The following is a 17,931-nucleotide window of genomic DNA, read 5'->3' as shown; positions in this document are numbered from 1 at the left end:
CTGGCAACTGGTGGGCAGAGGCCAGGGATGCTGCTAAACATCCTACAATGCACAGGGCAATGCCCACAACACACAATTATTTGTTCCAAAATGTCGATAGTGCTGGGGTGAGAAAGGGAGCAGCGGACCCTAAGGCCGCCACTCCGGCCCTACCTTCCTCCCCAAACGCCCCCATCACGCCTCTGGTCCCTGGACAAGAAGTTATTGTTGCCACTCCAACTCTGTTCTCTCTTATCGCCGGTACCTCCTGGCCTCCACACTTGTATTAAAAAGTCAATAAGATGAAAAGTCCTTGCGGCCACCCTCGCGGGGGGAAAACACACAGAAGCAATTGCTACCTGGAGCTCCAGGTACCCCAGGGACGGAGGTCATGTTTGCCCAGGACAGGGAGGCGGGACTGCTCTGGATCCCGGGGGTATAAAGGACCGAGGAGGGCTCAGGCCTTCACTCGACTGCAAGTGCCCAACTCTGAGTGGCTTTTGCTCTGCGGCCAGTTGGGAGTCGGCATCATGAAGTGGATAGTGGTGGCCTTGCTCTGCCTCCAGCTCCTGGAGGCCAAGGTGATCAGGTGAGTTTGGGGCCTGGCTGTTGGGGCAGGGGCCTGGCAGGCAGGAGGAGTCAGGACCCCTGCGAGGCCTGGCCTGGCCAGAAGACACCCACCTGCCTCTGCCCCAGACTTGCTGCCAGGGACAGGACAGGCTCCCTGCCAGGTAGGACAGGAATCACAGGTGGGTAGAGACAGGGCCTTTGCCCTCAGGGAACTTCCAGTCAAATGGTGAAGAGACGGACCTGAAACAGAGAAGAGGGGTGACTCCTGCCAGTAGATGGAATTACCTCTGCATAGGAGGACATTTGCAAAACATTCCCTGAGGGCCCACACTGACTTGGCAGATGACACAATCATCTAAGCAGAAACACCAGTATTGAAATCTCTACATGCTGAGGCATCAAGGGGAAGAGGTGAGGGGCAGGGCTCCCAGGATGTCAGGAGGGCCGAGGACCTGCTCTTCCACCCTTAGAGTGATTCTTAGGCGATTCGAGGGGGCTTCCCTTAGAAACTTCTTTTAAAATGCAAATTCTGTAGGGCTGGTTGGAGAAGCTCTCAGCTCAATGGGAAAGGGGATAGCAGAGAATTCTGGAGAACTCAGGTCCTGAGGGAATGGGGATTGAGACTAGAAAGGAGTGAAAGAAGCAGGAATGCTGGTGGCCTGGGTGGTCAGGCAGAGGCTCCACAGGCAGGGCAGCAAGCAGGCCTGGGGCGATACCCAGGGTGACATGGGAAGAAACCCATAATCCTTAAATCCCAATCCTAGAGCTGATCTGGGCTCCAGACCACCAGGCCAGTTTCCCCATTGTGCCCAGGGAAGAGCCCCAGGCCAGACACTGAGCAGCAGGGGCAGGACCCTGTCTTCTCAGTTCCAGTCCAGTGCTGTTCCCCCGAACCCACAACCTGTCACATTCAGTGGTGCCAGGTACCCAAGGAGAGGATTTTCTTTGGGGTGAATTTGCCATCTCTAAACCTTTTAAAAATGCACACACATATCCTGCAAAGGGTAATGCCTGAAGTCCCTCTCCCCTTCCTGGGGAGGAATTTATGGGATATTTGAGAGCAGAGGGCCAGGGTGGGATGAGGACACTTGAGATGGGGAGGGAGCATCGTGGGTGGAGGCCATTGTTTCCTGAATCTTGGAGCAGGTCCTGAAAAGAGTTTTGAAAGAACGGGAAGGAGCGGGGAAGAAAGAGAGAAGCAGGGGGAGAAAGAGACAGAGAGACAGAGAGAAACAGAAACGGAGAAAGGGAAAAACACAGGCACACACAAGTGACAGACACGGGTACAGGGTGGCAGGGAGACTGAGGTCTACAGTTAGAGGTGGGGGGTGGGGAGGCTGGGGCGACTGCTTGGCAGTGCTGGAAGAAGGGAGGACCTGCCTGACACACAGACCTTCTGCAGACTCCCCCTGAAGAAGCTCAAGTCCATCCGTGAAACCATGAAGGAGAAGGGCGTGCTGGAGGACTTCCTGAGGACCCACAAGTACGACCCTGCTCAGAAGTACAAGTTTGGTGACTTCAGCGTGGACTACGAGCCCATGGCCTACATGGATGTGAGTCCTGACCCTCCCAGGGGCAGTGAGCTGCACCCCTCCTCTCTGCAGCCCCCGTCCCTGCTCCCTTTGCTCAGGCCTGCCAGCCTGGACCTCATTCCCTGGGCAGAGCATGGGAGGGGCCCTGCCGAGCGGGCCAGGTGCGGGCTGAGGGTGTGTGGGGGCTGAGGGTCTATGGGGGCTGAGGGTGTGTGGGGGCTGAGGGTCTATGGGGGCTGAGGGTCTGAGGGACTATGGGGGCTGAGGGTGTGTGGGGGCTGAGGGTCTATGGGGGCTGAGGGGCTGTGGGGGCTGAGGGTCTACGGGTTCCGGGGAAGTGTGCAGGGAAGGCTCAGGCCCCTGCTTCTGGTGCAGGCTGTGGGGCAGGGGCTGGTCCCTCCCCTGCTCTGCGCATGGAGGATGCTGGGCCTGCCAGTCTCTGGATCCCTCTAGAGCTGACAGCCTGCTCTCTGGCCTCCAGGCTGCCTACTTTGGTGAGATCAGCATCGGGACCCCACCACAGAACTTCCTGGTCCTTTTTGATACCGGCTCTTCCAACCTGTGGGTGCCCTCTGTTTACTGCCAGAGCCAGGCCTGCAGTGAGTGCTGGGCTGGGCAGTGCAGGGTGGTGGGCAGGGGAGGGCACCGACGCCCTCTGGGGAAGGGCAGTCTTCACAGGGGTTGCTGGAAAGACCTTCAGTCCTGGAGAGGACCAGGGGCTTATCCAGGGGCATGTGTCATGCCCAGGCCAGAGGGAAGAGGCTGTCGTGGAGCTGACCACACCTCTGCCTTCCCCACTCACCAATACCTACCCCTTCACCTGCTCCGGCCCCTGCTCTGCTCCATTCTTTACCAAGTTCCCACTGAGGGTCTCCGAGGCACAAGGGATCACAAGGGGATATGGTCCCTGTCCAATGCTCACTTTCTTAAGGCCTCATGGTCTCTGCCACAGCCTTGGGGATTGGGTCCCCAAACCTATGACTCAGAGGGTCCCCTGTTGGCCCCACTCTACATGATCTCCGGATCCCAGTATGGCCAGCTTGTGGACCTGGAGAGGGCCGGGGAAAGCAGGGCCGCCCCTTAGAGTCAGTCACTCCTTCCCTCATATGATAAGTGCTTTCTGGGATCTGCTGGGGCAGGGAGACCACATAGAGGTCCCAGTCCCAGGGCTCCCCAGAGTCTGTAAATCAGGGGGAGCTGTGGGGCAAGACTGGCCGGCTCCCATGGGCCTCCCAACGCCTGGAACCTGGGCAGGCCACCCTCTGATGGGTGGCAGGGTGTGCCGAGGCCCCAGGATGGGAGCACAGGCCCCCCCTTGCCGGGGCAGCCCCCACTGGCCAGCCTGACTTCCTGCATCCTGTCCCCCCCAGCCGGCCACAGCCGCTTCAACCCCAGCCAGTCCTCCACCTACTCCACCAACGGGCAGGCCTTCTCCCTGCAGTACGGCAGTGGCAGCCTCACAGGCTTCTTCGGCTACGACACCATGACTGTGAGTGATGCCATTGCCGCTCCCACCCCAGGTCTGGGCTCTGCCTCTAACCTCACAGGCCTCAGAGTCGGATTGGGAGATTTAGATGGAGACCCTGACAAATACGGAAAAAACACCTCGTGCTCTGCTGGACAGGACGGGAAATCAGTACCATCAGGGCTCATTCACTCACTCACTGAACCCCCACTAAGGACGCTGAGGACACCGTGATGACCTTGTCCTGGGGGGACAGGGTCTGCAGTCAGGGAAGGGCACTCAGAAGAGAAAGCGGCTCTTGCAAGACCTGCCAAGAAGGAAAGGAGGACACGTGAGGGAGGGGTGAAGAACGAACCTTGAGGGGTCCCTGGGGATGTCTGGGGAAGGCAGGTGGAGTTACACTTGTCACCTCCTGTCCTCTGTGCTCCCTCCAGGTCCAGAACATCCAGGTCCCCAACCAAGAGTTTGGCCTGAGTGAGAACGAGCCGGGCACCAATTTCGTCTACGCGCAGTTTGATGGCATCATGGGCATGGCCTACCCTGCCCTGGCCGTGGATGGGGCCACCACAGCCCTGCAGGGCATGCTGCAGGAGGGCGCCCTCACCAGCCCCGTCTTCAGCTTCTACCTCAGCAAGTGAGGCCTCCCCTGGGGGTCCCCAGCTCCCAGCCCCCCCCTTCAGCCTGGATAACAGGCCTCCCAGCAGTCGCTTGGCCCCAGGCACCTCTGGCCCTGGGCCCAGCTCTGCTTTGAGTGTTGCTGCTGACTCTCAATAGCTCTTGCGTTTACCTGCTGCCCGGAGCCTGGGTTAGCTCATTTCCGTCGGCCCAGAGGTCTACTACCTGGACACCTCTTTTGTATAGTGATCAATTGCTTCATCTTCGATCTGTTGTTCTAGCCGGGTCCTGGAACAACAGCCAGGTTCAGGGTGTGGTCTAGGCCCACCATTAACTCCACAAACCCAAGCAAACAAGGTTATTCAGGCGGTGGGAGTGGGTGCGAGGCTTGAAACCGATTTTCCTTCTTTCCTCTCCGACTTAGCTGACCACCTTGTAGAGAGAGCGTCTACTAGCTGGAGCTTAATCGCTGGGATCTGACTTTCAACAACACGACCCTGTTACTAAGGACCCATTTACTCGCTACCTCTGTTACAATGATCTGAGTTTAGCCGTTAGGAGCTTCCCTGAGTTCCGAGCTCAAGTTCAGCTACCAGGGGAGGCCTCTCAAACAAACACATTCTCCCCTCCCCTCCAGCAGGCCCTCCTTCCCTTCAATCCCTGCAGAAAATAGCAAGTTGGGCCTGTGTAAGGCTCCACCAGGTCATGAAGTGGAAGGGAGAGTGAACCGAGTTGGGGAGGGGGCAGGGGCACACACCAGCGGCTTCCTTAGAGGCAGGGCTTTGTGGGGCAGAATTATTCAGGAGCCTGAGGCACTTGGAATTCTGAGAGGCCCAGACTGGGAGCCCCAGTCTAAGGGAGAGACATAGCCCCTGCCCTCGGGGAGCCCCAGCCCAGAGCCAGGGCAGGACCCTCTGAGGGTGACTGCTCCACAGGGAAGTCCTTTCCCACAGCCACTCCCTGATGTGCCTTTCCCTTTGCCTCCTGCAGCCAGGAGGGTTCCCAGAACGGAGGAGCAGTCATCTTTGGCGGTGTGGACAACAGCCTGTACCAGGGGCAGATCTACTGGGCTCCTGTCACCCAGGAGCTCTACTGGCAGATTGGCATTGAGGAGTGAGTTTGTGGTGGGGCCTGGGAAGGTGGGCACTTCTTGCAGCCAGCTTTGAGGCACTTCGTGTCACACACACACACACACACACACACACACACACACACACGTACTGCTAGGATGGGTACAGAGGGTCCCTCCTTCAGGCCTGCCCCCACAAAGCCACAGCAGCCCTCTGCTGGAGTTTCAAGGCCCAGCTTGGCCTGGAGAAGAGGAGTTGGATGGGGCCAACATAGGAAGGGACAGGATTTGGAATCCCAAACATTTTAGACCCTGTCGTCCAATCCTGTGGGTTTACAGGTTAGAAACTGGGATGTTTGGTGGTTGGTGGGGAGCTAATTAGCTCAAAGTACTTACAACAAATCAGTAGCCCTAGCTGTCAGTGTTTCTAGAACCTTCCTCGGAATAGATTCCTCGGAATAGATTCTGATAGGTTTAGGTGGCCTTCAGTAGGCTGCGGTGTGGTGTGAAGCAGGGGGATGACTGGATTGGCCTTCCTGGGTTGCACCTTGCTTCTGCGGCTGTTAGTCTCCCAGAGGTGGGGAAAGCTCACCCCTAGCTGCCCTGAGCTGGGGGAGCTGAGGTCGCTCCTCTCCTCTCCTCATTCAGGTTCCTCATTGGTGGCCAGGCCACCGGCTGGTGCTCCCAGGGCTGCCAGGCCATCGTGGACACAGGCACATCTCTGCTCACCGTGCCCCAGCAGTACATGAGTGCCCTTCTGCAGGCCACAGGGGCCCAGGAGGACCAGTACGGACAGGTATGTCTGGTGGAGGTGTCCCTTCCCTGGGCAAGGCCAGAAGGAGGCAGTTGTGGTTTCTCCTGGGAGTCCAGGAATAGCCTGATTTTTGGCCTCTGTACTTCGAGCCTCCCAAGGCACTGGAGGTCGGGGACCCTGGGATGACTGGGGCAGGGGCCTGGAGCCTGATTCAGGGAGGCAGAGGCTTGTGCTGAGGGGCTGTGAGGGTTCCCACTGGGCAGAATTTCTCCTGAGCCTCAGCTCCTCACAGGAGGCAGGCTGAACACTTGCCGGACTTTGAAGTAAGAGGAAGTAACTGGAAAGTGGAGCCATGCTGGTGAGCGACACAGGAGAACTTTTTAAAAAAAATCCTCACCCAAGGATATGTTCTTATTGAGTTTTAGAGAGAGCGGAAAGGAGGAAGGGATGGAAGAGGGCAGAGGGAGAAATATCAATATGAGAGAGAAACATCGATCGGTTGCCTCCTGTATGTGCCCCAACCGGGGATCGAACTGGCAACCTAGGTATGTGCCCTGACCAGCAATCAAACCTGCAACCTTTTGGTGTACAGGATGACACTCCAACCAACTGAGCCACCCGGCCAGGGCAAAGCATAACTTTTTTTTTTTTTAATATATCTTTATTGATTTCAGAGAGAGGAAGGGAGAGGGAGAGAGATCAATGATGAGTCATTGATCAGCTGCCTCCTGCACGCCCCCTGCTGGGGATGGAGCCCGCAACCCGGGCATGCGCCCTGACCGGGAATGGAACCTCGATCTCCTGGATCCTAGGTCAATGCTCAACCGCTGAGCCATGGTGGCCAGGAAGGGATAACTTTTTAACCCACATGTCCCTCACCTCCATGGGGCCAGGCCCCCTTCTCCCCCTCTGTCCGGGGCCCAGCAAAGGGTTTACCTAAGTCATGCATTCCCACTACCTTTGGGGGACCGACAGGCTACTCTTTCAACAGACCTGTTTGTTTTCAAAAGACAGCTGCAGAGATGAGGCTCAGATTCAATCTGTCATGAGGGGAAATTCAGGCAAAAGTAAATGTTTTGGGGTGGGGGAGATGCTCAGGTCTCCCCAAATCCCACCTCTGTTCAGGAGTCCCTGTGAGTAATGCCAGCAGTACTGACACAGGACTTTCCCTTGGTGCTGCTGCCTCCAGAGCAAACGCAGGCTCGGGACCGAGGCCTGGGGCCAGAGGGGCTGAGGCGGCAGGGTTGGTAGTACTCTCAGGTGGCAGATGAGACGACCTGGGCCCTGCTCCTCTCTCTGCAGTTTGTCGTGAACTGTAACAGCATCCAGAACCTGCCCACCTTCAGCTTCGTCATCAATGGGGTGCAGTTCCCTCTGCCGCCCTCATCCTACATCCTCAACGTAAGTGCTGGTCCCTGCACGCTGAGCCAGCAGGGACAGGACTGGGGTGGGAGGAAGGCTTGGGGAGGCAGACACGCTGGGTCTCCTTACCCTGTGCCATTTCCAGGCTTCCTGTAGCACTGACTTAGTTTCCCCACTCACTGATTCTAACCCCCTTCTCTGGAACGATGCTGTGAAGAGTATCATCTGTTATTAATTATTATTATTATTAGTGGGGAGAGACACTGGGTTCTCTGTTGCACACCTACGAGGGTCACCCACTGTGCGAAGCACTTTGTATACACTATCCCACTTAAGTGACCCAACATTCAATGAGGGAGATACTAATTTCTATTTTACAAGTGAACACTGGAAGATTCAGAGAGGTTAAGTAACACACCCAAGGCTACACAGCAAGTCAGGGTGAAACTAAGGTTTGGATCCAAGTTGGTCTTCCTCCAACACTTGACCACCAGGCCGACCTGCTCTAAATTGGGAGCAGGAGGCGGGGGGGGGGGGGCATGAAGAGAGGAGTCCCTGCAGAGGGCCACTACAGCCCAAATTCCCCATTCTAGAAGTTTCTCCCATCATCTCTGCTCTGGCAGCTCAGCTGGCCTGGGCCCTCAAGGGCAGAGACCCTGGTGCACTCATTTCTGTGCCTGCGCACCCCTGGCCAGGGCTCAGGGCTGAGCTGTGCCCCATCCATGTGTGAGTGAAATGAACGAGGCTGTACTTTTGTCTTGGGCAGAACAATGGCTACTGCACCGTGGGGGTGGAGCCCACCTACCTGCCTTCCCAGAACGGCCAGCCCCTGTGGATCCTCGGGGACGTCTTCCTCAGGTCCTACTATTCCGTCTACGACATGGGCAACAACAGGGTGGGCTTTGCCACTGCCGCCTAGACGCAGCGCCTGGACACCTGGGCTCCCCTCTTTCTCTCGGCCCCCTGCGCTGCAGGGGGTTCTCTCTGTGCTTCTCTGGATTCAGCCTTTCTTTTCTGGACTCTGGACTTTTTCTGATAATAAACAGTTCTTTCCCACATTGGTCAGCCTGTTGTTTTTAGAGGGCAGCTGGGCCCCGTAAGGCAGCGCTTGGTCTCAAGGAGTGGGCATGAGAATCGGGCAAATTCGCTCCTGCTGAACCATGCTGTCCCTTAGTTGCTTCGAGGTTTCTGGGTGGGTCACTGAGATTCTAAGAGAAATGGGGCATAGGGTAGGGCTTGTGGATGGGCCCTGTACCCTTCACAGCTCTTCCCTGGAGAAGGAGGACAGTGGTAGTGGCATCAAGACAGGGCATTCTGCTGTGAAAGGAAAGGGAACCCTACTCTGACAACCCCAAATACTCTGCGGACCTAACTAACCAAACTAACACCAGAATTACCCATGCAGGTCCCCATGCATGTCCACTAGCAGTGTGGCCAGGGAGTCCAACGAATCCAAATCCACCTCCTTATCTGGGATCAAGTTTGCACTGGGAGCTTCCTGAGGCATGCGGGATACTTAGGATGCCTACGTGCACTTGTCACAGTCATGGGTCCTCTAGGGAGGAGGCGGATGCCACCAGAACCTATTTCCAGGAGAGCTTCTGAAGGTCTGAGCTGAGTTAAGCTGATCATATTTTCACCCAGACACCTATGTCCCAGGGCCTGTATTTGAAGAAGGGCAGGCCCTCAACAGTGGACAAGAGGGAGAGCTACTTAAATCACGTGGAAATCAAGCCCACTTGTTCTAACCAACTGAACAAGAGGCCTTGTCCCTCTGGATTCATCCCTGCCCTCCCTAGGAGCCACCTAGCAGGACCCAAAGGGAGAAGCAGGAGGGGGGTGGAAGAAGGGGGGAGGAGAAGGAGGGGGAGAACGGGGAGGGGAGAAAGCAGAGGGTGGTGGCTAAGCATAGATCAGAACATTTCTGAGTGCATCAGAAAGCTCCGACTGAAGAAACCTAGGTGGGGAGGGCCTGGCTATAATGCAAGACTCACAGTGGGAGGGAAGGTGAGCTCCATTCCAGTCATACTTCTTTCATCCTATCGTTCAGCAGGCTGACCGCAACCTTGTCCCTTACGCTCAGGGTCAGGGGTAAAAGAGCGGGCCCATTACCCAATTGCAAATCAGGTGGCAAACTGAGGTTGCCGCCGAGGAGTTCCTATGGCAACAGCACACCACCTGGGACCCTACGTGTTTCCCAGAATCTGGGAAAGACAGCCTGCTGTGTGCCTCTCCTTGGGGTCAGACAGGCCACAGTGTATAGTAATGCGCTCCGGTTCGGGACATCACTGACTGAGGAGAGAAGGAAAACTTGCAAAAGGAGCAGAAACAAGTCCCTGTATGACAGCCTGTGGCCCACGGAGCGGGACTACAAACCCCGGCGTGCCTGCTCCAGCCGCTGCGGAAACTACGTTTCCCAGCGGGCACCGCGGCAGACAGACGGGGGGGCAGGGCAGGACGGGGCGGGGCCGCGGGGCGGGTGCTGCCCTCTGCCGGGCGCCGGGGGAAGTGGGTGCGGAGTGACAGCGGGAGCTGGGGCGCCCGGCGCGGGGCTCGGTGACAGCGGAGGCGGCAGCCGCTGGCTAGACGTAGGGAGCGGCGGCGGCGCCGACGGCGGCGGGGAGGGCGGACCGGGGGGGCCTCCCTGGTGGCGCCGAGCCGGAGGAACTCGGGAGGGGCTGGCAGGCGCAGCTTGCGGGCCGGACACCTGAACTTAGGACAAGTTGCCCGAGACCCAGGGCGCGGGCGGCGGACGGATTGACCTTCAGAGCTAGGTGAGCGGGGCTGGGGGGCAAGGGGTGCGCGGAGGGCCTGGAACCCCCGGCCCAGACTCTCCCACCCTCATCCGGTGGGTCCGGGAGACAGGTGGTGGGTCGGTGGGAGTGCGGGCTGGAGAGGGGAGCGGGACGGTGTGCGCCGCGCCGCCACCGGCCGGGCTGACCGTCTAGCCCGGACCGCCCGGCACATGGCCCGAGCGGTGTTGCCCGTCGATCCGGAGAACCCGTGCGGCCCCTCCCTTCAGGCCCGGGCCGGGGGCGGCTTCTCTGCGACCTTATGTAACCAGGCGGGAGGGGCCGGGGCGGGCATGGGCCTTCCCGGCCCGGGAGCTGGGAGTCTGAAGGGGCGGGAGGAGTGGGAGTGAACTTGCAAGAAGTTTGAGGGACGTGTGGGCCCTGCGCCCACTTCTTCACCGGACGCGGTGGGGGCGGGTGGCGCGGGGGAGGGCGCCGGAGGTAGGGGAGGTGTGCGGGGGCCGAGTCCCGCCCGGCCAGGCCCTGCCGGGATGGTCTGGGGGAGTGGGAGGGACGGAGCGGCGCCCCGCCCCGGGGGCTGGGCTGCCGAGGGTGTGTGTGTGGGGGGGGGACGGGTGGAAGAACCATCCCCCCTCCCTCCCTCCCTTCCCGTCCCTTCCTCCCCCTCCGCCTCTTGAAGAAGCCTCTCCTGCTCGAGTCCCCTGGTACCCCTGAGCGCAGTCTTTTTCTCCCCCTTGCATTATTCCACGACCTTAGGGAATCCCAACCCCAGAGCTTACCCTCCGCGCGCCCCTCTTTCTGTTTTCCCGGGAGTTTCCAGCCATGTACCCGTCCCCCATGTGCCGGCCCCCTCCTCCACACCGTCTCCGTCCGGAATCCCGGAAAACACACCCCCTTCCCCCTATTCCGCGGGTCCTCGCCACCCAACCCCAGGCTGTCCCGCCCCCCAGTCCGCGCGCACTCGTCCCCCTCCCCTTACGCGGGACAGCTATTCGGCGGCAGAGCCCGCGCTCGCCTCCCGGAAGGGAGCGGGCGCCAGCTCGGGCCCCCCCTCGGCCCCCTCCCCGTCCGGATTCTGGCTTCACGCGCGGCCGCCCCAAGCTGCTTCTGGTTGCGAGAGCAGGTTCGCACCGCAGCCGCCTGGCGCACCCCAGCCTCGCGCCCCGGGGGAGGAGGCTGGGCCCCCGCGCTGCCCGGGGCTACCCCTACCGGTTCGCTGCCAGCCCCTCACCACTGAGTCCTTGCCGGACCCCCGTCCACTCCAGCCGTGGTCTTCTCGCCTGTCTGTTCTGGGGATGGTTCTGCGTGGGCAGTTTCTGGACTAAAACTTGAGCGCAGGGCTTTGGCTTCGAGTTCGTTTGCTGGGGAAGTGTCAGTTACCGCCCAGCCCCCTCCCCTCAGGTGAGGGGGTGCTTAGTGGAGCAGGGAGGGGGACAAGGCTCGCGCAGCCTCCAGTGGCACCTCTGGGATGCGGACTCAGGCCCTTGCACTTGAGCTGGCCGAAATTCCACCGGGTTTCCTCTAGGGCCACTAGATGCCGGTGTGCACAGGTCTGAATGCAGCTCCTGGCACCTTGGCCTGTACCCTCTGAGGCCTTCTCTGTGCCCTCTGGGAGACAGCTCCTAGCCTGCCCGCAGGGAGATCACAGTCTGGGGAAGAGACAGCAGCAATAGTTAAAGGTGTCTATAGAGGCACTGGAAGGGGAACGGCGGGCATCTTGAGAGTCCAGCCTGGTAGTCTGCTGGTATGCTTGTCCTGTGCCTCAGTTTCCCCAGCTGTGGGAAAAATAGCAGCTGACTTGGCCCCTTTCTTTCTGCCTGCCTCCTGGCTGGCTGGGACAGGAGAGCGGGAACCAGAGTGCAAACGAAGGGCTGTCTGGGGTGACTCTCTTCTGCTCCCCGAGGGAGCCAGTGTTGCTTACAGTGTATAAGGCCTGTTACAGCTGCAGTGCTATTTTGCCTTAGCTCAGTGAGGTGAAACCAAATGGGAACCCTGGTCTCCTGGTTCTGGGTCCCATGGAAAGGAAGCAGGACTTGGGGCAGGGGACATCTCCTCAGGTGAGCACTGAATCCAGAGCAAGCCAGCTGGCTTCTGAGGGCTGATGGCGTGGTCACAGAGGTGGGCAGGGACTGGGCCGGGCCAGGCAGGAGCCCATGGAGGGTCCTGAAATAGTGGAGATACTCAGTGCCCATCCCCATGGCCGGTCAGAACCCCCTTTCAGTCTCTCTGTTGGAAAGTAGGTAGGAGGAGCCTCCCACCCCTCAGGCCTGGCTGCCCTTTGAGGGTCTGGCTTCTGGCCCTGATCCCTCCTGGGGCTCTGTTTATGGCTGTAATTGCATCATTAGCCAGATTTTATAGAGTTACTTAGCACCTGCCCCCACAGGGAGTGGCCCAGCTACCCCTGACTTCTGTCTTCCTTTTCAAAGTCAACTTGGTTTCTGCTGGCAGCAGGGGTTTCCCCAACCACAGCTGGCATGAAAGCCAGGTTGGGCCTTTGTCCTGTGGATGGAGAGCAGTCAGCACTTGGGGCCCAGCTTGGGGCTGCCCTGGAGATGACCGTGGAAATTGAGTTGAGAAGTGCCCATATCTCAGGATGCAGTGTTGATGTATGTAATGTGTGTGTCCCCATCTGAAAAGAGATCAAAATGCACACACCCCATGGGTTGTTGTGAGGATTCACGAGGAACTGTGCCTGGTGAGTCCATGGTGTTGCTCTGGGTATCAGTGTGGGGTGTAATTGATGGAACTGATAGGTGTTTTTGTGTGTGTGATTATGAGATTAGAGGTATCTAAGTATGTATGTATAGATGAATTTGTATATGCATGTGTGTGAGACTGACAACACAATATATTAATAGAATCTTCTCTTTATGCTATAATAGAACAATATTATAATAAAACTTAGTTATAAACAATAGTTGCCAACATTTATTGTGTTTTTACTCTTTAGAATGAGGTAGGCATTATTATTTTCATTATACTGACTCAGAAAAGTTAAGTAAGTTGCCTGAAGTTACACAGCCTAGAAGTGGTAGGGATTCTAACCAAGGCCCAAATGACTCCAAAATCCATGTTCTCAATCCCTAAGGACCACTTCACAGTTTCCTGAAGTTCTCTCTTAAAAGGTAGGGGTGTGGTGGTCTGGGAATCTACCCCCCCCCCCCCCCCCAGGTTTCCTGCTCTGAGCATGGGTGGGACTTGATGAGCCAGTGCCCCAGGACCACACCTGTGTCTTGGGTGCTTCTCTGAGTTGCTGTTACAGGTGATCAAAAGACCCCTGCCAAGAATTCCCTTGACTGCCCCAGGTTCAGACAAGGCTTCCTGGGTCTCCTTGGAAACCACAGACTATGTACAGTGAAGCTGAACTCAGTAGGCACTTGTTTGATCAGATAATGGAGAAAAGCCTGTGGGGACTACTGGGTGAGCATGAGACAACAGCAAGAGTCATGAGAACACGGAGGCCCAACCCTGCCTCTCACAGGCTGTGTGGCTGGGGCAGGGCCCTGCTCCTCGTAGTCGTGGACCCTAAACCATCTGTTGCATCCCCTCTAATGCGAACCTCTTACAGGTCCCTGGCAGAGGCCCCAGAACAGGAGAGGCTTCAGAAGGGGGTGTGGGGGACTGCTGCCTGCCACTCAGTAGAACTTTAGCCAGAGGCTGGCCCTGCTGAAGTGAGCCACAGCTATGTAAGGAGCAGTAGACCAAGTGTAACCTAGGCAGGGGTTGTTGAGAGCACGGGCTCTGGGGCCAGGCTTCCTGGCTTGGAATTATAGCTCTGCCACTTACTAGCTGTGTGACCCTGAGCAAGCTGCTTAACCCCACTGTGCTTCCATTTCCATACCTAAACAGTGAGGATTACAGCAGCAGCTACCTAATAGTGCTGTAGTAAGGGCTAAGTATGTTCACGCTGCGCGTACAGGACTCAGAATAGTGCCATGCTAAACAAAATGTTAGTTATTATCATCATTAACTCTTATAACTCATTTGTTTCTTTATTTCTCATTTTTCAAGTAAGGAAATAGAGGCATAGAGAGCTCTAGGGAAGAAATAATGACCTATGGGTTGCAAATAGCCCCCTGTGCATCTAACATCTGCAAATGAAATGCCTTACATGACTTTGCAGACTCCATGGCCACAGTCTCCACCACTCCCTATTGCACCACACCCAACCTGGTCTCTACTTTTAACAGACTAGCATAGGAGACTTGGCAATGCCTGCAACATCTCCGCCATCCCTGTCCTGCCTATCCCTTGGGATTCCTTGGGTGGCATCTGGCCTGTCCCTTACTACCCACTCCTGACCCGTGGTTCTCCCCTGTGCTGCTGCTGCCTGCCCCTCCTCCACTCTACACCAGAGACACAGATCCCCTTGGCTGCTATGTCACTGAAGGTAGAGCTACAATCCCAGTGACAGAGCGGGGCCTGGGACTTATCATGCCCAAAGAAAGTGCTTCGCTGTGGGGGCATGGGGCAGTGGGTGAGGGCACAGGGCAGCTCAGAGGGGCAGAAGCAAGAGGCAAAGTCGATACCAGTATTCTTTCCTGGCTCTTCAGTGTGGGAATAAGGAGAAGGAGAAATGGGGTCTGGCAGTCCCCACCCTTTTCCAGCTTTCTCGGGGACAGGCCTCCTTGTTGGCTCTTATCCACACAGCAGAGGTCCCAGAGTAAAATGTGATGCCATGAAGATTAGTCCAGGAATCCCAACAGACTCCAGAAACCCATCGTCCATAGTCCCTTCTCCTAGCCCTTGTTCATGCCGGTTCCTCTCCTGGCACCCTGTTCTGGGGTCCCCTCCCAATCCAAATCCTTTGTCCATCAAGGCACAATTACTTCCCAGGAGACCCAGGGTCTGCTGTATTCGACTGTGGCCCTGGCTGGATATTATGATCGCCTGGGAGCTCTTAAAAAATACCATTGCTTCTGAGTCTTGGGAGAGGCATTAATATTTTTTTAAAAATCCCCCAATAATCCTGATGCCCTTTCTCTAAGACAGTGGTTCTCACATTTGAATGGGCATCAGAATCACCAGGAGGAATTGTTAAAACACAGCTTGCTGGGCCCACCCCCAGGGTTTCTGATCGAAAGTGGATCTGGAATGCATAGGTCTGGGATTTGCATTTCTGACAAGTTCTCAGGTGATGCTGATGCTGCTGGTCCCCAGACCACATTTTAGAACCTACAGCTTTGCATCTACCCAGGCAAGAGCTGTCTCCTGGGTCTGATTGCTTTGGGCCTCTGAGTCCTGTCTCCTTTTTGAAGCCAGAGCCTCAGGGGAGGGACCACTCTGAGTCCCCTTGTTGACCCCCCAGCCCCCGGTATAGTCAGACCTCCCTTCCCCAGCCTGGCTCTGTGCCCCTGCCTCCTGTTACACTGACCACAGCCTTGAGGTCTTGGCACCCTCCTCTGGGACAAGTGCTCAGGAAATACTTGCTGTTTGGTCCAGGTGGGATGAGGTGGACAACGAAGGATGCACTAGCCCAAGAATCATTAGACATGGGACTGGTCTGAAGCTCCAGAAGAAGCGCCTGGAGCCAGAGCAGCATTATTGGAATAGGAGAGGTGTCCGCAGCCCCCCACTTTGTTGCAATGAGGCTCATCATGTTATTTCACTTTCCCACCCTGTGAAAGGCAAGTATTGGATCACTGAATTATATGTCTTATTAATAATAAAAATGCAAAAATGCACAAAAAGCAGCCATTCCTTTCTCCTTTCCTCACCCAGACAGGAGATATTGGGAAGGCAGGCACGTGGGGGCAGGGGGATGGGTCAGTGCTCGAGGCTGGGTATCTCCATTACCTTCTAGGAGGTCCTGGGCCTTGAGGACAGCAGATAGTCGGTGACTCTGGGGCTTGCCCCTGGGCTGGTGGGGATAGAGTCTTCCTTAGAAGCTGGGGGAGCTGGAACAACGCGCCTGGCGGGTGAGAAGAGATGGTGGCCAGCCCTTCAGGCCTGCAAGGGGAGGGAGGATGAGCTTGGAGTGGGAGCCAGTCAGTCAACAGATGAATGGAACCCTTAAATGTCAGCATCCTGAGCACAGTTTTGGGTCTGTTTTGCTCAATGCAGTAACCCCAGTGCCTAGAAGAGAGCAAAGTATATCTTTGTGGAGTGATCTTTGCGGAGTGAGTGAGTGAACCTGATTTGAGCTCCGCCATGTGCCTAGAAACGGGGACGCAGCAGCTGCTGTAGGCACGGGCTCTGCCCCGAGAGCGGGCTGGGTATCAGCTTCACCATCTCGCACTCGGACTGTACACGGCTTGGCAAGGAGGAGCTTCTGCCTCGGCCTGCCCGTGATCCAGCCCAGCCCTGCTCCCGCGTGGGGCTCAGTCTGTCCCTCCCAGCGAAGGGTTTGCCTGCTGCCCCGCCCCCCCAACCCTGTTTCTACCAGTGGGGCTGTGGGGTGGGGCTCGGTTTGTTTTCTCCTCTTTGCCAAGGGAAGTCACAGCCTGTCCTCTGCTGTGTTTATAATTGGTTTGGGAAAACACCTGCCTCGGCCCCCCACAGTCCCTGAGGGGTGCCAAGTGACACACTATACTGTCCACCCCCTGCCGCCTCTTGTCCCCTCCCGGCTCTAGCCAGGTGTGCTCCCCTGCCCCTGCCAGTGTGGCACTGGCTGGCTTTTTCCTGGTGGATTGGGACTGTGGGGCTGGGGGCCTTAGAGGCCCGCTGGTGCTGCGCCCACGTTGCCGAGAGGAGGGGCCCAAGGCCCAAGGAGCATGAAGGCACCACTCCGGCACCCTATGGCCTTGATCAGCGTTGGGGTCAGCAGGCATGAACCGAGCACTTCCTGGGTGCCTAGTGCAGGGCTGGGAATGAGGACATGGTTCCTCCTCAAAGCTGACAGCCTAGCAGGAATTTCAGTAACCACAGAGGGCAGAGAAATGTAAGACAGGATGGAATAATGTCCTAAATAAATGTAAATGTAAATGTGTCCACGCCCGACCCTTTCCTCTAAAGAGTGGTCTGGAGTGAGTTTTTACAAAAGGGCTTATACCAGCACAGTGACCTTGGCTCAGAACCTCCTACCCTCTGGGCCCCAGAAAGGGCAGCTCTGCCTCCCCCTGGGTCCTCTCACCTGGGGTCACCTCTGCAGGCCTGGGAGGCTTCCTTCCTGGACAGATCCTTTCTTCCAGGATGACTAGAGGCTGCTGAGTATGAGGGAAGGCCCCTGAGCCACCCACCTGCCACTTGGAAGCCCTAGGCCATGGGGGATGGGATGCTAAATCAGGCCCAACAGCTCAGGCCTCTGTGGAGCTCCAGACTTAGGCCTGGATCCTGGGACACTGCACCTGTTGCCCCCTCCCTCCCCAGCACCTTCTCGCCTCTCCCTCTTCCCTCCCCCTAATCTTTCTGACTCTCCATATCTAGTTCCACTGCATCTGGAACATCAGGTCTTTCCTGCTCTGTGTCCCTCTCTCTCCATACTCTTTATTTCTTTTTTCTGCCTTCATCCCTTTGGTGTGTTCAGAGGGGAACTGAGGCTCACCCTGTTCCTTCAGTGCCTGCCTCTGAGGGGCGGGGAGGAATGGCCTAGGGCAGGGTGAGGTGGGTGGGAGATGAGAGCAGCCATGGTGCCCAGTACCTGTGGGCTGTGGGGCAGCCAGCAGCCTGGGCCCCTCCATAGACAGCCCCAAGTGTCACCGCATACTCCAGACCTGCGACTAACCGATAGGTTCTCATCCAGTGTGTTTGGCCTAATTATAGTGGTTTTCAAAGCCGGGTGTGAGAAGAAAATATTAGAGCTTGTATTCCTATTTATATCTTGTCCTTTTCTCTCCCTTTTTATTGTGAAATATAGCACACTTAGTGAAAAGAGCATAAACATATACTATAAT

At 57.0% G+C, this 17,931-nt stretch overlaps 2 protein-coding genes across 2 annotated transcripts in view; both read left to right on the top strand.

Moving 5' to 3' along the window:
• The first annotated feature begins 494 nt into the window (after positions 1-494).
• Positions 495-8,358, top strand: PGC (progastricsin). Its single transcript, XM_016212699.2, has 9 exons — positions 495-568; positions 1,952-2,102; positions 2,563-2,680; positions 3,452-3,570; positions 3,981-4,180; positions 5,152-5,274; positions 5,879-6,026; positions 7,287-7,385; positions 8,113-8,358. Exons 1-9 carry the CDS (start codon positions 510-512, stop codon positions 8,263-8,265), a joined length of 1,170 nt encoding a protein of 389 aa, XP_016068185.2. The 5' UTR covers positions 495-509; the 3' UTR covers positions 8,266-8,358.
• Positions 8,359-10,034: 1,676 nt separating this feature from the next.
• Positions 10,035-17,931, top strand: part of TFEB (transcription factor EB) — a 46,599-nt gene continuing 38,702 nt past the window's right edge. The window contains exon 1 of the mRNA XM_016212854.2: positions 10,035-10,120. The gene's annotated coding sequence lies outside the window, so the exon portion shown is untranslated. The remainder of the gene's footprint in view (positions 10,121-17,931) is intronic.

The sequence above is a fragment of the Miniopterus natalensis genome, chromosome 5, assembly GCF_054644295.1.
Source record: "Miniopterus natalensis isolate mMinNat1 chromosome 5, mMinNat1.hap1, whole genome shotgun sequence".
In the NCBI taxonomy this organism is placed as follows: Eukaryota; Metazoa; Chordata; class Mammalia; order Chiroptera; family Miniopteridae; genus Miniopterus; species Miniopterus natalensis.
Note: the sequence above shows the minus strand (reverse complement) of the source record. Positions and strands in the feature narration are given on the sequence as shown.